Source organism: Vipera ursinii, assembly GCF_947247035.1.
Source record: "Vipera ursinii genome assembly, chromosome: 4".
Classification (NCBI taxonomy): domain Eukaryota; kingdom Metazoa; phylum Chordata; class Lepidosauria; order Squamata; family Viperidae; genus Vipera; species Vipera ursinii.
The window spans coordinates 111,633,907-111,651,456 of NC_139514.1; the positions used below are offsets into that span (position 1 = coordinate 111,633,907).

At 41.0% G+C, this 17,550-nt stretch overlaps 1 protein-coding gene across 3 annotated transcripts in view; it reads left to right on the plus strand.

The window, feature by feature from the left end:
* The window catches only part of PCDH9 (protocadherin 9), a gene marked incomplete at its 5' end in the record, with an annotated part of 821,818 nt that overhangs the window by 504,502 nt on the left and 299,766 nt on the right, over window positions 1-17,550 (plus strand). The window contains one exon of one of the 3 annotated variants that reach the window (XM_083362297.1): window positions 16,422-16,534. In XM_083362297.1, coding sequence (XP_083218423.1) covers window positions 16,422-16,534 — 113 coding nt within the window. Of the gene's footprint in view, window positions 1-16,332; window positions 16,535-17,550 lie in introns of all 3 variants that reach the window. The other 2 variants (XM_083362296.1, XM_083362298.1) reach the window with 2 other exon arrangements.

Here is a 17,550-nt window from a genome sequence, read left to right on the forward strand (position 1 = left end):
GGCCTAGGGCTTCTGTAGACTTTGGCCTACCTTATGGCAATGACATCACCAGGAAAAAAAGGCAAAACCAGGGACCAGAGAAGGCAAAACTAAATCCAACAATGCAGTAGTGGGATTCAAATACCTGAATAACCAGTTCTCTTATTCGATGCAGGCCTGGACCTCTGATGCCTAGAGCAGACTTCCGGAAGTGGTATCCACACACTTCCGGTGGGCCGTTCTAGGCCTGGGAAGCCTCCTCCAGGCCTCTGAGGTCTCCTCCAGGCCTCGGAGGCCTAGAATGGACTTCCAGAAGTGGTATCCATGCACTTCCAGTGGGCTGTTTTAGGCCTGAGATGCCTCCTCCAGGCCTCTGAGGCCTAGAATGGACTTCCAGAAGTGGTATCCACACACTTCCGGTGGGCCGTTCTAGGCCTGGGAAGCCTCCTCCAGGCCTCTGAGGTCTCCTCCAGGCCTCGGAGGCCTAGAATGGACTTCCAGAAGTGGTATCCATGCACTTCCAGTGGGCTGTTTTAGGCCTGGGAGGCCTCCTCCAGGCCTCCCAGACTTAGAATGGACTTCCAGAAGTCAGCCGGTTCTCTGAATTTAGGTAAATGTAGCTACCACTTCTCCCAAACTGGTGCAAACTGGCAGAATCCCACCACTGCAATGAAGGTAGTTCTATTATTGGTTGACCAGCTCGCAGGGAATTTCTTTCACTATTCAAGAAAAAGCTCACCCTACCAGAGAAGCCACTCTATATTCTGTTCTATCAAGGTTACGCATATTTCAAAGTGTTTTAAACCCAGTTTAGTTCTCAGAGCCTCTAATGTTAAAACAGCATCGTAGATCCATTTTTCCTCTCCCTCTTTCTGATGCTGATGTCAAAAGTGGTTTTCTAAATCTTGATTCCATCGTTGCATCTCAAGTGACACAGTGTCCAGTTTTGCCTTCTGTGAAGAAAAGACGATGCAACACTTGGGCTTCTCCTTCTGAAGGAAGTTGTGGTTGTGGCTTCTTTTCATCACCAGTTATCATCCTGCTTACAGACCCCTGTGGAAAATTGCTACAGTTTTCATATCTGTGTTCCTTCAAAGTCAAAGATCAAATCAAGAGCCTGACTGAATTCTCTGTGTACTTTGTCAGTCTGTGAAGTCCAGAGATAAAATGACTTCTACAAACATCAAGTTCCATGATATATTCCATGGAGAGATAACACCTTAAACACCCCAATGTTTCACAGATTTTATTTGCTTCCAACTCTTGGTGTCAGACTCGTTGCTGACGAAAAATCTTTGCAACGGGAATAACATCTCACATCATCATAGTACATTTAGGATGGTGCAAGTTGATGTGAAATTCTTAGATTACCGATATCAAGGCTCTTCATAAAAGAGAAGAAGTTTAGGCAATTAGATTAGAGGTCAGGGATAAGACCTGTAATCTTACAGCCCAGGTCAATAGTTCTTCTGTATAGAGAAATGTATTTTTTTAAAAAAAAAGAATTAAAACAATTCACACTGTTTTCAAAGTTGTTATTACTTTCAGTGCACTCTTCAAAGCAGTTGTGTGTTTGTGTGTGTATGTACACTGTGTGTGTGTGTGTGTATACAGATGATAGAGAGATAGATCCTCAAATATAAAATAAAGACAAATAATTTGTGGGCAAGACTTGCTTGGGAAGCAAAGATTCAATATATCAACGGTAATAGTGCAAACTCCTGAAAATTAATTCAGCTGTTATATTCACGTAGCCCAATTTCTTTCTTTTTCTTTTTCTTTTTCTTTCTTTCTTTCTTTCTTTCTTTCTTTCTTTCTTTCTTTCTTTCTTTCTTTATTTCTTTCTTTCTTTCTTTCTTTCTTTCTTTTTCTCTTTCTTTCTTTCTTTCTTTCTTTTTTGAAAATGACTGGGATAAAATATTGGAAATTGGGTTAAAGGAAGATGGTTATGCATCATGTCTCAAGATATTCTCTAAGTCTTCCTTCCTTCCTTCCTTCCTTCCTTCCTTCCTTCCTTCCTTCCTTCCTTCCTTCCTTCCTTCCATCCCTCCCTGTCTTGAATATCTGGACTGGTCTCTGCTGTCTTCTAGTAAGCTTTCTTTTTTTTCAACAAGCTTTGCCTGATTCTTTTAAAGGTGCTAGACAGTGACTAGCCCAAGGTCACCTAACTGGTTTTGCACCTTAGCCAAAACTAGAACTCAAGGTCTCCTGGTTTCCAGCCTTTGTTTTGACCACTGCACCAACCTGACCTTCAGGACTACCTCAGCACATTATTATTTTAATTGTGGATTGTTCATTCAGAATATACAACTAGGGCTTTTTTTCTCATAGAACGCTCAGAACGGAGTTCCGGCACCTTTTTTGTATGGAACCTTGTAGGGTAGGCAAGGCGGGTTGTATGACATGTGTGAGTTCCGGCACCTTTTTCTTTTACAAAAAAAAGCACTGTATACAACCATTATTGTTTTTTTCTTCTGTCCTCAAGATAATATAGCCGAAGATACTAAATTGCTTCTGATCTATCTGATTTTGTATCTCACTTGAGGAAGTTTGGGGTAATGTACTTAAAATATTGGATTAAACACTAGGTAAATCATAAAGAGTGCATGATGTAATAAGTTAGCTGTATTAGCTTGGAGAATTCAGGTCCACTTTCTGCTTTTCCATGTTGGCTCCATTTATCTAAGCTGACAGCTCTGGTGTCCATGGTATTCCTAAATATATGGCTTCTGTCTCAAGTCATAGCATGTTAGAAAAGCTTATTCTCCAAGGGCAGTCCTGATGCTCCTGCTCCTTTCTTGCACTCTGAAGAGAAGGCATGACTGATGACTCAGAATTAATTGTTACCCAGTGAGGTGTCAGGGAGCAACAGCTATTACATGGATTAGCACGCGTGTTCCGAAGGCAATTTTCTAATGTGCCTGACAAACCTTAGTTGAGACCTCGGTGTCTGGGTATGGTTTGTTTCTTTTTGCACTGTTCAGGATGGTGTGTGCGTACCTGTGACATTTCTCCATTTGCTCATTGTGCATGCCAGCCTTTATCCTCTGCTTATATGCTCGTTTCAGGCAGTTCTCAACCTACAACCATTTGTTTAGCAGTCATTCAAAGTTACCACAGGATTAAAAAAAAAGTGACATACAGCCAGTGGTGGGCCAGTGGTGGGATTCAGCCAGTTCACACCGGTTCGGCAGAACTGGTAGCTAAATTTTGTTGAGTTTGGAGAACTGGCTTAATGCACAGTGCTTCTGGAAGCCCAGTCTAGGCCTTGGAGGTATGGAGGAGGCCTCCCAGTCATAGAACGGCCTGCCGGAACTGCATGGATGCCACTTCTACAAGTCCGTTCTAGGACTTGGGGGCCTGGAGGAAGCATTCTAAGCCTAGAACAGCCTGCCGGAAGTGCGTGGATGCCACTTCCGGAAGTCTGTTCTAGGGCTTGGAGGCCCAGGCCTGCATCCAATAAGAGAACCAGTTGTTCAGGTATTTGAATCCCACCACTGCCTACAGCCAGTCCTCACACTTAACGACTGTTGCAGCATATGATCAAAATTTGGTATCAATTGGAAACTGGCATGTATGGTTGCAGCATCCCGGGGTCATTTGAGACTTTTCCAGCTGTCTTCCAAGAAGCAAAGTCAATGGGAAATGCTGGATTTGCTAAACAACCACATGATTCACAACTGCACTGATCTACTTAAAAAACATGGCAAACACAACCAACTTGCCTAGTAGCAGAATATATGGTCCCAATTGTAGTTGTAACTTGAGGACTAGTTATCTATTGATCATGTCATGATGAATCCGTACATAGTGGACAGTAGAAAGACTAAAGTTGCAGAAATTGACAAGAAAATGTCAGAGCAATGGATCAGGACCTTGTCCCAGAAATAGGAGAAAGTGGAACAGATTTAGTCCTGGTTGTTGTTCCATAATCATTGGTAAGGTGACTTCTCAAAGCCACAAAGTATCTACACAACAGTCAGTTGCATTCACTGCAAATTAATTCCCATAACTACACACACTGTCTCCAAATATTCATTCCCAATAACATTTGGGGTAATATTTTGAGGTTTAATGTTCTGGCAGTAAGGTAGCTTAGAATGTTTGCCTGTATGATGCCTGGATGAAAGTCTTTTTGAGGACCTCAGCTGCATTGTATTAGTATTATCATGATATTTATGTTTAAAATGTCGGGGTTTTATTGTTATGGTTTTAATTTATTGTTAGCCACCAGAGGTACCTAAGTGAGATGCAGCCATATAAAAAAAATGGGACCATAAAATAAAATCATAAAATAAAATCATAAAATACAGAAGGCAGAAAACAGAGGACTTGAGTCTTTTACCCAACAACACAAAATAATCTTAATAAGAAGAATTTCATTCTACATCATAGTTATTTATAGCTAATCAACCTAAAACGGGGGGGGGGGACCCTATTAAACTAATTGCTCTATGGCTTGGTTTGTATCTGTTTTCTTTTAAAATTTATCCCAAGAATTAAATTTGAGAATACTAAATGTGGTCATCTGTAGGGCATTTTCAAGTAATTTAGATTTATTTCTAAAACTTTTATAAAGCCTGACCATTGTACTACAAAATCATATTTATGTGAAGCTTGCTGTCCAGATACAAAGCTATTTCAGCCCCAATCTTGCTCTCTCATAAGCAGGCAAAAGCAGCTAATAATGGGGATTATTACAGTATATTATTATTATGTGTAAAGAGACAGACTATAAAGAGGGAAAAAAAGAACATGCAATTTGTTCATGCAACTAAAGGAATTGCATTAGCTTTGGGTAATTCCTAACTCTGCTTTGAAGTAAATAAACAATATGCACATCATACTGAGCATTAAAAATGTGACTGGATATTTCTATAATCCAACAGAAGAGAATATTTGTATCTCAGTGTCTATGAAGATTCTTAATCAGGCAGGTCATGGTTGTGCTTTTTCAAAAGGACTTTCTTGGATTTGTTTTATTTTATTTTATTATTTTATTATTTTATTATTTTATTTTATTTTATTTTATTTTATTTTATTTTATTTTATTTTATTTTATTTTATTTTATTATTTTATATTTTATTTTATTTTATTTTATTTTATTTTATTTTATTATTTTATTTTATTTTATTTTATTTTATTTTATTTTATTTTATTTTATTTTATTTTATTTTATTTTATTTTATTTTATTTTATTATTTTATTTATTTTATTTTATTTTATTTTATTATTTAAAAAAAAACATTTTGCTTCTCATCGTAGAGGCTTCTTCAGTTCTAATTGACTGGCAGGAAACAGAAGGATTTCTATCCTTTGCAGTGCTATGATTGTTAGCACCCTGAGCTTTGGTTGTTAGCTCTCTGAGAGTCATTGAGGCCACTTGGGCATTTATCTGTATCCTCAGAGTCACCTGAATCAGACTGTAAATGGCTGCAGAACTTTCTTGGGACTGCTGAAAGGACAGAGTTGTAAACAGGAGACAAGTGGTGTTGTATTCCTCCTCCTCTGTTGAGGGAGGGTTGTTCAGTTTTAACACAGATGGCCTCTTTGACTCACCTTTCAAGCGAGTGGTCCTCTTTGTCCCGCATGTCAACTTTGCTGTCTTCAAAAGAGGTTGCTTCTCTCTTTGATCAGTTTCCAACCATTGTTTCTCATCCTTCCATCTGGTGCTTTAGTGAACAACCTGGCCCCCTCTGCCTTGTGGCAGCCCCTCAGTTACTGGAACACTGCTATCATGTCTCCCCTATTTCTTCTTTTCTTTTGTCTAGCCAAACCCAAGTCCTGTAGCTGTTCTTTGTATGTTTTAGTCTCCAGGCCTTTGATCATCTTAGCTGCTCTTCCTTGAATTTTTTCCAAACTCTCAACCTCTGTTTTGTGATATGGTGACCAAAATTGGCTGCAGTATTCCAGGTGTGGTCCTATTAGGGTTTTATAAAGCAGTAATGATATTTTGCATGATCGTGATTCTACGCTATGCCTCTGTTTATACAACCCAGGATTGTATTAGCTTTTTTTGGTTGCTGCTGCACACTGCTGGCTCATAGTCAAGTGATTGTCCGCTAGGACTCCAAGGTCCCTCTCACAGTTCATGTTTTTAAGCCAGGTCTCACCCAATCTGTATTTGTGCCTTTGGTTATTCCTGCCTAAACGTAAGACTTTGCTTTTCTCCACACTGAATCTCATTTTGTTGGATAGGGCCCATTGTTCAAGTTGGTCAAGATCTTTTTGGATCCTGAGTTTGTCTTCCAGGGTGTTGGCTACTCCTGTCAGTTTGGAAAATCCATCATTATTAGATACTGCTTGTAGCATAGGTTGGGCTGAAAGAGAGTCATTAAATGAGCTTTCCTTAAGGAGGTAGATCTTGTCTCCCCACTCTGGACTTGGACACTTTAACCACCATTCCATGCTCATAAATACCTAGAGATGGATGTCCCAAAGGAACTTTTCTGAAAGGCAACTGGACTTTATCCCCCCCCCCCCGACTTGGATAATTGAGAATCTCCATAGACCTCTAAAGATGAATGCCAACAACAGCACAGTGTCTCAGCTTCTTTGTTAGACTAGTTGTCAGAATCTTGCAAGGACTCTGGAACCAGCAGTGACTTTCATGGTTCACTGGAAACCTTCTGAGAATATATTTCCAATTAATCTGTTTGATTTGGCTGGCAAATTATGATTTTTTCCTGTGCTTCCATGCAGGAGTCTGCAGTGAGTTCTGTCTGTGCTCTGTAGAGGCTTTGACTTCAAAAGTTACAAACATCTCCTCTCCTTCCCCACCCCAAATCTCTTTAAATGCGCAGTTTTCAAAGTCAAGTGTTTGAAACAGAGGTTAATCATAATGTACAAGGAAGACTGTATTGCTTTAGATAAAAGCTTGCTACCTTTACACAAGGGCCGTGCTCCCCTAAATTGCCAAGGTCACACGTTCCGTTAAAGAAGACTAACAGAACAGAATACCAAAGGGATATTCCCCGGCTCTTATTTTCTTTCCCCCTTTAAACATCAATGAGAAGTTTCTTAGGTTTTTATCCCCACGTGAAATTTCATCTAAGCTTCAATAAGTGACACTTCTAACGGTATAAGCACAGCCTAGCTCCTTGGAGAATAATTATCAAACTCTCTGCGTCAGGCTCTTTTTCTGATAAGCCACAGCCTAACTTTTGCATATAAAAGTTAGTTTTCAATATGCTGCCAGAGAAAGAGAATCCGGGATAGGGTGAGGAAGATGGAAACTGCCCATCCCATCCCAGGGCTATTTTTTGGGGAGGAAAAAAAGTTCAGAGCTTCAGATTCAAAGGCTGGAAAAAGACTTTCCCTTCCCCTGGGTTGAAGGAGGCTCATATAGCCCTGTTTGAAATATCATCCAGCATCGTGATGTTAGGTAAAGGTAAAGGTTCCCCCGCACATGCGTGCTAGTCGTTTCCGACTCTAGGGACTGGTGCTCATCTCTGTTTCAAAGCCGAAGAGCCAGCGCTTGTCCAAGGAGGTCTCCGCGGTCATGTGGCCGGCATGACTAGACGCCAAAGGCGCACGGAACGCTGTTACCTTCCCACCGAAGCGGTCCCTATTTTTCTACTTGCATTTTTACGTGCTTTTGAACCCCCCCATAGATAGTACTCATGGTTTTAGACTATGTCTAAACTGAAACCAGAGTCTGGACAAATAAATATTGCTTGCTTGATAAATAATTTGACTATCTCCATTCCCCCATATTGTGACATTTGGAGACAGATAATTCTTTGTTTATAAAAAAAACAAGCTGGTTTTGCATAACTCGCAGATGGCAAGAAGTAGATGTTCTGTAGCTCTTCCTTTTGACCTACAAATATTCTCTAAGGGAGAAATGAACCCATCTGTTTTAAAGAAAAAAAAGTTTCATTTTTCTCCCCTAACCATGACAGAGAAACTAGCATTCATGTTTGTTTGTTTGTTTGACTGCTTGGTGACGTTCGGTAAAATAATGAACACATTTGTTGCAGATGTTCGTTTAAAGCTCTGAGGGACTGAAATGGGATTGGTTACTAAAAAAAAAGTGAGAGTGAAAGAACAAATATTGAGGAGTTCCAACTAGAAGTTTTTGTTTGATGCTTAATTTGATAGGACCACAAACTTGTTTTTACAGATTTGCTTAATGTCCTTCATTTTCCTTTCCATTCTTCCATTTTACTTGTATGTAAAATGTGTATGCATTTTATTTGTATGTAAAATGTGTATGTATGTATGCATGTACTCCTAATAAGTAAACAAATATGAGATATAGAATATATATATGTATGTATGTATGTATGTATATATATATATATATATATATATATATATATATATATATATATATATATATATATATATATATATATATATATATATAAAGGTAAAGGTTCCCCCGCACTTGCGTGCTAGTCGTTTCCGACTCTAGTGGCCGGTGCTCATCTCCGTTTCAAAGCCGAAGAGCCAGCGCTTGTCCGAGGACGTCTCCGTGGTCATGTGGCTGGCATGACTAGACGCCAAAGGCGCACGGAACGCTGTTACCTTCCCACCGTAGTGGTCCCTATTTTTCTACTTGCATTTTTACGTGCTTTCGAACTGCAAGGTTGGCAGAAGCTGGGACGAGTAACAGGCGCTCACTCTGTTACGCGGCACTCGGGATTCGACCCGTCAAACTGCCGACCTTCCGATCGACAAGTTCAGCGTCCTAACCCACTGAGCCACCGCGTCCCTTATATGTATATATATATATATATATATATATATATATATATATATATATATATATATATATATATATATATATATATATATATATATATATGTAAATTACAAATATATGAATTGTCCGGTGTGACTACTGCCTGTTCGATAGCCTTCAAGATAGGCTGAAAACAGGAAATAAAGATTTGCCCCATGTTTGGGGCCTAGCAAGGTAATCTAAATAGTTAACATTTGAAACATATATATATATATATATATATATATATATATATATATATATATATATATATATATATATATATATATATATATATTTGTTTTCGTAGATTCTCGCGGGTGTCTGTATGTGTAGATCTAGAGTCTCGGGTTTCTTCCCGCGTTCCTTTCATCTTCAGAAAGTTGTGGCGACGTTTCGACGAAATCCCATCCGTCATCATCAGGCCGGAGTGTTCCTCCTGCTGCTTCCAGGAGCAAAACAGCCAGACCACGCATTGCTCCTGGAAGCAGCAGGAGGAACACTCCGGCCTGATGATGACGGATGGGATTTCGTCGAAACGTCGCCACAACTTTCTGAAGATGAAAGGAACGCGGGAAGAAACCCGAGACTCTAGATCTACATATATATATATATGTATATATACACACACATACACACACACACACACACACACACACACACACACACACACACACACACACATATATATATATATATATATATATATATATATATATATATATATATATATATATATATATATATATATATATATATATACATTTTTTGGATTGCTAACAAACAATTAAAGGTACCTGTTTTTAACAACTTCTAAAAAGAAGTTACAATCCATATCCCATATTTGTTTACTGATTAGGAGTTTTTGCATGCAATCTATTCTTTAGAGTTCAGACCAGCCCATAAAACTACAGTTCAAACAATGGAATGATTTAAAATTATCCTTAAAACATTTTTGCAGCACTAAAATAATAGGCTATGAAACACATAGGCAAATAGTTGAGAACTATTAAAACATTTAAAAGACATCTGAAAAGTGCTTTTCCAAAAGGCAACTGGACTTTCTTTATTGGTTTGTTTGTTTTGCTTGAAAACATTTCACTTCTCCTCCAAGAAGCTTCTTCAGAACAGAAATCCTGAAGAAACATTTTCAAGAAAAAAAAGCACCTTTTGGACAATCATGACCTGGATGAGAATTCCCACAGATAACATTTAAAAGAACATAAATGAATGTGCCTTAAGCTCCCTTATCAACTCTAACCAGGATATTTTCTGCTTTCAGATTGGGTTTTTTCTATGGGTAGACAATGCGGTAAGTAAGCTAGGTCCTAAGAAATGTAAAACTGAGCACTTTAATGGCTGGGCTTCCCAACTGGGTTACATATACTAGGCCAGCTACAACAATCTTCTTGAAAGATTGCCACATAGCAAGTACATTGCAAATATTGGCTTCAACTGGTGCAGAATGCAGCCGCGCGACTTGTTATGGGAGTTTCCCAATACTCCCGTGTAACACCTCTTCTCCGTGAGCTGCATTGGCTTCCGGTTGCCCTCCGGGTGAGATTCAAGGTGCTGGTAATGACCTATAAAGCTCTAAATGGCTTGGGTCTGGATTATCTAAGGGAACACCTGCTGCCGGCATCAACTTCCCATCGTCCTGTGCTCTCCCACAGGGAGGGCCTTCTCAGGGTGCCGTTGATTGAGGAGTGCCGGCGGGTGATCCCCAGGGGGAGGGCATTCTCTGTGGGTGCGCCTGCCCTTTGAAATGAATTACAGGTGGAACTTCGGACTGCCCCCGATCTGCGTTCATTTCGCCGGGACCTGAAAACCTGTTTTTTTGATCTATCAGGCCTGGACTGAAGGGGTTTTAGCTTTTAATATTGTTTTAATTGTTGGGCTTAATTTAATCTATTTTAATTTTATACTATTTTTATATTGTATTTTATGTTGCCCTGTAAACTGCCCTGAGTCCTTCGGGAATAGGGTGGTATAAAAATTTAAATAAATAATAAATAAATAGTCTTTATGCCGTTGTGCCTATATGATTTTTCTTTGCCACTTTTCAATTTATTGAACAGAATAACATAGTTGTAAGGGACCTTGGAGGTCTTCTAGTCCAACCCCCTGTTCAAGCAGGAGAGCCTATACCACTTCAGACAAGAGGCTGTCCAGTCTGTTCTTGACAGCTTCCAGTAATGGAGCACCCCACAACTTCTGAAGGCAAGTTGTTCCACACATTAATTGTTCTCACTGTCAGGAAATTTCTCCTTAGTTCGAAATTGCTTCTCTCCTTGATTAGTTTCCATATGTTGCTTCTTGTCCTGCCCTCAGGTGCTTTGGAAAACAGGCTGACCCTGCCCCCCCCTCTTCTTTGTGGTAGCCCCTCAAATATCGGAAGACAGCTATCATGTCTCACCTAGTCCTTCTTTTCATTAGACTAGATGTGCTCAATTCCTGCAACCGTTCTTCATATGTTTTAGCTTCCAGGCCCCTAATCATCTTTGTTGCTCTTCTCTGCACTCTTTCCATTTCAACATTTCAACATTGTGAAATATTGTGGTGGTATGGAATTCAGCCAAAGCATGGGGCTTTCTCTTCCTTTTGTGTAATTGCAATTGTTAAATGCATCAGATCATTCACATTCAGAAAAAGCAACGGAACTTCGTTTTTAATTTGTCACTATATTAACTTAAAAAGGGACGCGGTGGCTCAGTGGGTTATGATGCTGAGCTTGTCGATCAGAAGGTCGGCAGTTTGGCAGGTCAAATCCAGAGTGCCGCGTAACAGAGTGAGCGCCTGTTACTCGTCCCAGCTTCTGCCAACCTTGCAGTTCGAAAGCACGTAAAAATGCAAGTAGAAAAATAGGGACCACTACGGTGGGAAGGTAGCAGCATTCTGTGCGCCTTTGGCGTCTAGTCATGCCGGCCACATGACCACGGAGACGTCCTCGGACAAGCGCTGGCTCTTCGGCTTTGAAACGGAGATGAGCACCGGCCCCTAGAGTTGGAAACGACTAGCATGCATGTGCGGGAAAACCTTTACCTTTACCTTTATATTACCTTAAAGCTTGTTGAAACAGCAGAAAAGAACTTGGCTAATCTTAGTTCTAAATATTAGTGCAAACTGGTGAGTAGGTTTTTTGAGTCTGTTAAATGCTCTGATTTCAAATATAGTGACAAAGAATACATGTGTAACTTATACTCTGCAACTTGTACCATGCAAATACAATGAGAATGACATAACCAGAAGGGGGGGAAAAAGGCAAAGAGGGACCTTCTAAATATTCATGTTATCTAATCATAGGAACCAGGCTTTGTATAAAAGTCAGTATTGTCTGGGGAGTAATGCATAATGATTTCTTATCTGAACAATGTTAAGAAAAGAGTAGCTTTGAAAATGTATGAGTTCCACTTTTTTACGTATATGCGTGTTGAAATAATAGTCATCATGAAATTCTATACATGTCATCTCAGAAGTAAGTCTGACCAAGATCTTGAATAGTTCCTAGTAGAAAGATTCCGTTGCTTTCAATCAAATGGCTTTGCAAGTTTAGTTTGTTGTTGCCTATTAATTATTTGCTGGAAGAAGAAAAGAAAAGCTGAGAAAAGCTGAGGTAAAACTTGAAGATCCAATCTGGCTTGGTCACCAGGACCAGAGATTTAAGCTTTTGGACTTGTGCTGAAGCCCATCCTCAGGGAACTTCTTTCTACTGAAACATGTCTTTTGGGTTACTCTATGGATCATATTCACAGCTCTCTTTGGAAGAGCATATTGGAGCTGTGACTAGGGGGGCCTTTGCCCAGGTTTGCCTGGTGCGCCAGTTGCGGCCCTATCTAGACCGGGATGCCTTGCGCACAGTCACTCATGCGCTCGTGACCTCTCGTCTAGACTACTGTAATGCTCTCTACATGGGGCTGCCCTTGAGGTCCACCCGGAGACTCCAGCTGGTGCAGAATGCAGCAACGCGAGTTGTCTTGGGAGTTTCCCGATACTCCCATGTTACACCTTTGCTCCGCGAGCTGCATTGGCTACCGGTTGCTCTCCGGATGAGGTTCAAGGTGTTAGTGATGACTTACAAAGCCCTTCATGGCATGGGTCCGGATTACCTATGGCAACACCTGCGGCCGGCGTCAACTTCCCTCCGTCCAGTGCGCTCCCACAGAGAGGGCCTCCTCAGGGTGCCGCCGATCAAAGAATGCCGATTGGTGACCCCCAGGGGGAGAGCGTTCTCTGTGGGCACGCCAGACCTTTGGAACAGCTTACCGGTTGAGCTCCGGATGGCCCCCGACCTTCGCTCCTTCCGGCGCGATCTCAAAACTTTCTTTTTCGAACAAGCTGGCCTGGTCTGACGGGATGGGGTTGGGTTTTTATAAATAGTTTTAATTGTAATATGTATTAATTTTAAGGGCATAATATTTAATGGCTTTTTAATTTTTGTATAATATTTTTATTGTGTATTGCCCTGTTCACCGCCCTGAGTCCTTCGGGAGAAGGGCGGTATAGAAATCAAATTATTATTAAATTAAATTTATGTGGTGCCTAGTTGAGTGTGGCTTCATATTGGTTGATTAGTATATTGATGGCTGACCATTTACTGTTGTTTCCTTAGGCTGCCAAGTCCTCAGCTCCTAGGTCCTTGATAGACTGATGGTAAATCAGCACTTCTGTTGACTGAGAAGGGGCCCCGTTTCTCAGGCTTCAATCCTTTCCCTATCTTTATAAGATTATAGAACCAATCAACCAGTAGGAAGCCACATCACAGAGTAGCTCAAAGCATGCATTCTGGTAGAGAGAAGTTTCCTGAGCACAAGTTCAAAAGCTTAGAAGACTAAACCTCTGGTCTTGGTGATTGACCCAGTTTGGATCCTGTAATATTATCTGTAGACACATATATTTGCCTTCATTCATAAAAAAACTTGAAGAACTGAAAATGGAAGATGGCACACATAGACACCCAAAAGTGAAACAATATGATTTTACAATTTAAAGACACATATGAAAATATCCAAGTGATTTGCATCTAAGTAAAGTCAGAGTATCCTAACTCCAAGGTCAGCTAAGATGAATATTCTTAGAAGTGGTGAGAGTTGATTTTCACGCCTTGTCTCAAAAGGTCCTTAGAACACAACCTGGATTATGGGTCTGTATTAATACTCCAATGGTGCCGAGGTAGTAATATGACTGGTGATTAATGGTAATTGTCACTTCAGACTTGATTGGAAGAATCATTATCTTCCAAGGTCACATCTCCACTTTAATGACTAGTGTTGTAAGGAAGGCTTCTAACCTTGTTAGAAAACTCACTTCATCAATTACAAACAAGCCCTTCACGTCCAAGTGCTACAGTGTTCAAATGGATGACCAGATTCATCTGTCTTCCTAATTAGATTTATTTGGACTTAAGTATAGTGTCTGTGTATGTACAGTAGTCTTGGCATTATCTGGAAGTCAACTCTGCACAGGGCTAAATTAAGACTGTTGGGTTGAAGCAAACTGCCATTAAATAAACAAAAGATATAGCTGTTGTGATTCCTCACTAGCCAGTGGATCTGGCAGCTGAGTCTGAGGAATCAAATGAGGAGGAAGGGCCTGGAGTGACATCAAAGTCAGAGGAAGACTCTGAGGACTCCAAGACTTGCAATCTGATGAGGAGCCTGGCCCCTCTACTCACACTCAGGCTGAGACACAGCTGTGCTGGGAGCCTGAGTTGGACAGTGATGAAGAACAGTTGGGACAAATCCAGGATGCACAAAAGCACAGGCAAGAGAAGCAAGTAGAACACAGGAATACAATGGGGCGACTTCAAAGGCAAAGGAGAAGGCATTAGGAAGCCACTCCTTGGCTGAATAATAAAAGGGAAGATGTGGGCAGTGCTGGTTGCCAAAGGCAACCATTCATGTTGAGGATCGAGTTTCTGTGAATTGTGTTTGTTTGCTTTGGACTTTGACTCAGGTCTGTGAATAAAAAAAGGGGTTGTTGTTTTTTTTTTTCTTTCTTGCGGCTCCTGCCTGCTTGTTGGAAGAGGGGTTTCTCCTTGTGAGCATAACAAGGACTCACACAGGCTGGCACAGAACAATAGCTCTCATGTCCCATTTCAAATTTCAGAAGGAGAGCTTCTGCATGTTATTGAAAATATGGAAGTAGTTGTATAGATTTCAACTTCTTCCCCTGGAGGTGTTGGATGTGCTGGGAAATAAGTACAGCGCTCATTAAAGAGCATTCATTTCCCCCATTTCCCAGTGAACCTGAAATAAGATGTGACTACTTTAATGAGTCAGTCATTAAGACAGCTATATATTTAATATAGCTTATGAAAGCAGCTATTTTTTTAGGTTTCCACGAAAAAATCTAGGTTAAATGTATATCCCTAATCTTAAATTCCACAGGTGATAGGACCAAGTTGTGCAGTAGTTGTAAAATATAATCATGTGTGCACACATAAACACACACACACACACACACAAACACACACACACCTTACATTTAAACCACTTGAAAAAAAAATGTTTTGGCATAAATGCCTGTGTATCATCCACATTAGCCCTTTCCATGGTATTAAAGCTTGCAAAACAAAGCTAAAGATTCCTGTTTCAATGTTGTTCCCTTGTCCCTTTTGCAAGCAAATTAAATTTGCCATCTCTTAATTGTGCACAAGAGTAGGTTTGTGTGCATGGGTGCAAGTGATACTATTATAAAAACCACCAGACGGAGTCCTATTGGGAGTACAATGTTAGCATTCATTGATACTTTTGTTTCAGTCCAGTAAAGATCAACTATTTCATGATGATTTTGCATCTTGATTTTTCTTATGAGACATATCTGGATGTGAAAGTACATAGTTCAGACTTTGATGAGCCTTTACAGAAAAAAAAGTACAGTAAAAAGAGAAACAGGGAAATAGCGAGAGCCGGTTTAATGACACGGTTCTTGCTAATGGAGCCAACCAAAGTAAGCACTGGAGAGACAATCCAATCTCTTTGTGCAAAACTTTATTGAATACATCATTTTAGCATGATTGAAAGCAAAACCAACTCTAGCTGTTTCCCACACAACCGGCTATAATCAAAATGTACAATTCTCCCTCCCCTGCATTAGTGCATGTCACATTGTCCAATCAAGAGTCAAAAAAAACTGTTATGGGAAAGTGTCTTTGTAGGCTGGCAAACACCTGATGAAATGTCCTTGGTTTGCACAGTTAGTCGTCTTGTTGTTTCGAGCCTGCATTCCATTCTCCCCCTTGCCCCACCCCACCCCCAGTGCGTTAGCAAGCTAAGAAGCAGCAATGGTGGCAATATATTGTGCATGCTTAAAGCTTGACAACAGCATTTGAAGGGGAAAAGGGAAGGGGGGAAAAATAGGATGGTAAAACAGCATGTATAATTAAAAGTTTTGTGCTGTTGTATAACTTGGCGAAGATATTTGGCCACCTGATCTGTGAACGTAGCTTAGCATCCCTCAAAAAAAATAAAAATAACAAGCATAAAATTGGTCCGGTGGCCCTTGTGTTTGGAAATGATGGGGGCGATCAACCATAGATAGATATAACAATCTATCGAAACAGAGGGAGGGGTGAAAGAGAAAAAGAAGAGCACTAATCGAGCTTGTCTTGTGCTCTTCTTTGTAGTCTCAGCGTCGTGTTACATTTCACCTCCCCGATGGTTCGCAGGAAAGCTGCAGTGACAGTGGCCTAGGCGATCATGAGCCTGTGGGTAGTGGAATGCTGGTCTCACACCCTCTTCCTCTGGTTCAGCCGCAGGACGAATTCTACGAGCAGGCCTCCCCGGACAAGAGGACCGAAGCAGATGGAAATTCAGACCCCAACTCTGGTGAGTGACGTTTTTCGACCTTCGCACACATACGCACATATCCCTCGATGCTGTTAAGATGTTCAGACTGGGTTTCGCGGTAGCTGGCGAAGGAGGCAGACTCATGTGTAGGATGGCCAGGGCACTGCTGTGAAAGCAGCCGAAATGGCTTGAAGGATCAAAGGCCATAACCAGTCAGGGAAATATCCATGAAAAAGAAGAGTGAGGAGAAACAGACCCAGCAGAGAAAAGGATAGAAGGAAATGAACACACCATTGTTAATGTTGTGCATAGGCTTGTTTGGACTTGTTGTGAGTCCTCGCCTGACAGCCGAGTCAGATGAATCAGAGGAGGGGGAAGGGTTGCCTGGGGTCACATCGGAGTCTGTGGAAGGCTCTGAGGAGCACGAAGGCTCAGAGCTAGATGTGACACCACGTCCATCTACTCACGCTCAGGCAGATACAGCTGCGTTGGGGGCCTGAACTGAGCCAAGACGAGGAGCAGCTGGGGCCTGTTCCAGATGCATAGATGTGCAGGGTGGACAGTGGAGGGCCATGGAGCAGCCCTCCAGGAAAAGTAAATAAGACTCTAAGAAGCCATGCCCTGGATGGACTATAAAGAGGAGGGGCATGGGAGGGGCTGGTTGCCGAGGACAACCATTCATGCCATGGCTTCATGCTTCTGTCCTTGGATTTCTTGCCTCAGGATTCTTGAACATTTAACCAGGTTTGTCGGCTTTCTCTGTGTTTGAGTGACTTAAACCTTGAGCATTCCACCTGCGAACTCAGAGACTGACTCTTGTTCGTTTCAACAGCTAAAAGTTGGAGTTTTGTTCCATAAAAGCTGTGTCAGAATAAAAGGGGTTTATCTTACCAAGACCTGCCTTGTTCAACGCAAAGGGTTTTTTTCTTTGCAATTAAGTGGTTGAGCAGTATTCGCAGAGGCTGGGACAGAACAGGACTTGCTCTTTGGTGCCCACGTGTGGTTTCAAGATCGATGGAAAAGACTTGTTTCCTCTTCTGAGTTTTACTTACGAA